General features: G+C 43.1%; 1 protein-coding gene across 1 annotated transcript in view; it reads left to right on the top strand.

Moving 5' to 3' along the window:
* LOC126515114 (olfactory receptor 13-like) overlaps positions 1 to 1,108 on the top strand; it is a 13,403-nt gene continuing 12,295 nt past the window's right edge. The window contains 1 exon segment of the mRNA XM_050164466.1: positions 1 to 41. Coding sequence (XP_050020423.1) covers positions 1 to 41 — 41 coding nt within the window.

The following is a 1,108-nucleotide window of genomic DNA, read 5'->3' on the forward strand; positions in this document are numbered from 1 at the left end:
ATGGAGTACAGGCGCTGGGTCCGAATCCTCAGGGCAACCAGGCGGGCGGGAGTTCCTTTGTTTCAATAGCCTGCCTGCACCAAGCAAGATAGGCGCTTTGTTTACGAGCTACCCAACCAGCATGGAGACCTGATCTCGGCGCCAGGAGAGCCAGCATTGGGGAGAGCCATCACTGGACACGGAGATCTGATCTCGGCACCAGTAGAGCTATCACTGGGGAGAGCCATAACTGGGAAGGTACATCAGTAGGCAAGGAGCCCTGATCCTGTTAAAGAACAGCGATAGGGGAGCATTCAGAGGAAGAGATGGGCAGGCCCCAATGAAAGAATTCACCCAACAATCTGAAAAGCAACATGAAACCACCAGAAAGCAGCGACCTCACAACAGGAGGACATGAACACCTTAATCAAGAAGAAGTAGAAAAAATTGACTTTATGAAAGTGATTGACACCCTTAAACAGAATGTAAAGAACGCCCTTATAGAAATGGATGAGAAATATAACAGAAAGTTTGAAGAATTGAATAAATTAGTGAATGATACCCTAGAAAACCAAGGAAAACAATCAAACAGATAATGGAAACAGTTCAAGACTTGAAAACTGAAATGGAGGCAAAGAAGAAAACACAAACAGAGGGTCGGCTGGACATGGAAAATTTAAGTAAACAAACAGAGATTACAGAAACAAGCATAACCAACAGAATACAAGAGTTAGAAGAAAGAATCTCAGATTCTGAAGATACCATAGAGAAAATAAACACACTGATCAAAGAAAACAACAAGTCCAACAAACTCTCATCACAAAACATTCAGGAAATCTGGGACGCAATAAAAAGACCAAACCTAAGAATAATTGGAGTAGAAGAAGGAGAAGAAGTGCAGCTCACAACCTCCTTAGCGATCAAGGAAATACAAATCAAAACAACTTTGAGATATCATCTTACACCTGTCAGAATGGCTAAAATCAAAAACACCAATGATAGCCTTTGCTGGAGAGGCTGTGGAGGAAGGGGTACCCTCATCCATTGCTGGTGGGAATGCAATCTTGTGCAACCACTTTGGAAATCACTGTTTCGGTTTCTCAGGAAATTCGGGATCAACCTACCCCTG

This window comes from Alexandromys fortis, unplaced genomic scaffold (assembly GCF_014885135.2).
Source record: "Alexandromys fortis isolate MF-2015 unplaced genomic scaffold, M_Fortis_MF-2015_v1.1 scaffold_133, whole genome shotgun sequence".
Classification (NCBI taxonomy): domain Eukaryota; kingdom Metazoa; phylum Chordata; class Mammalia; order Rodentia; family Cricetidae; genus Alexandromys; species Alexandromys fortis.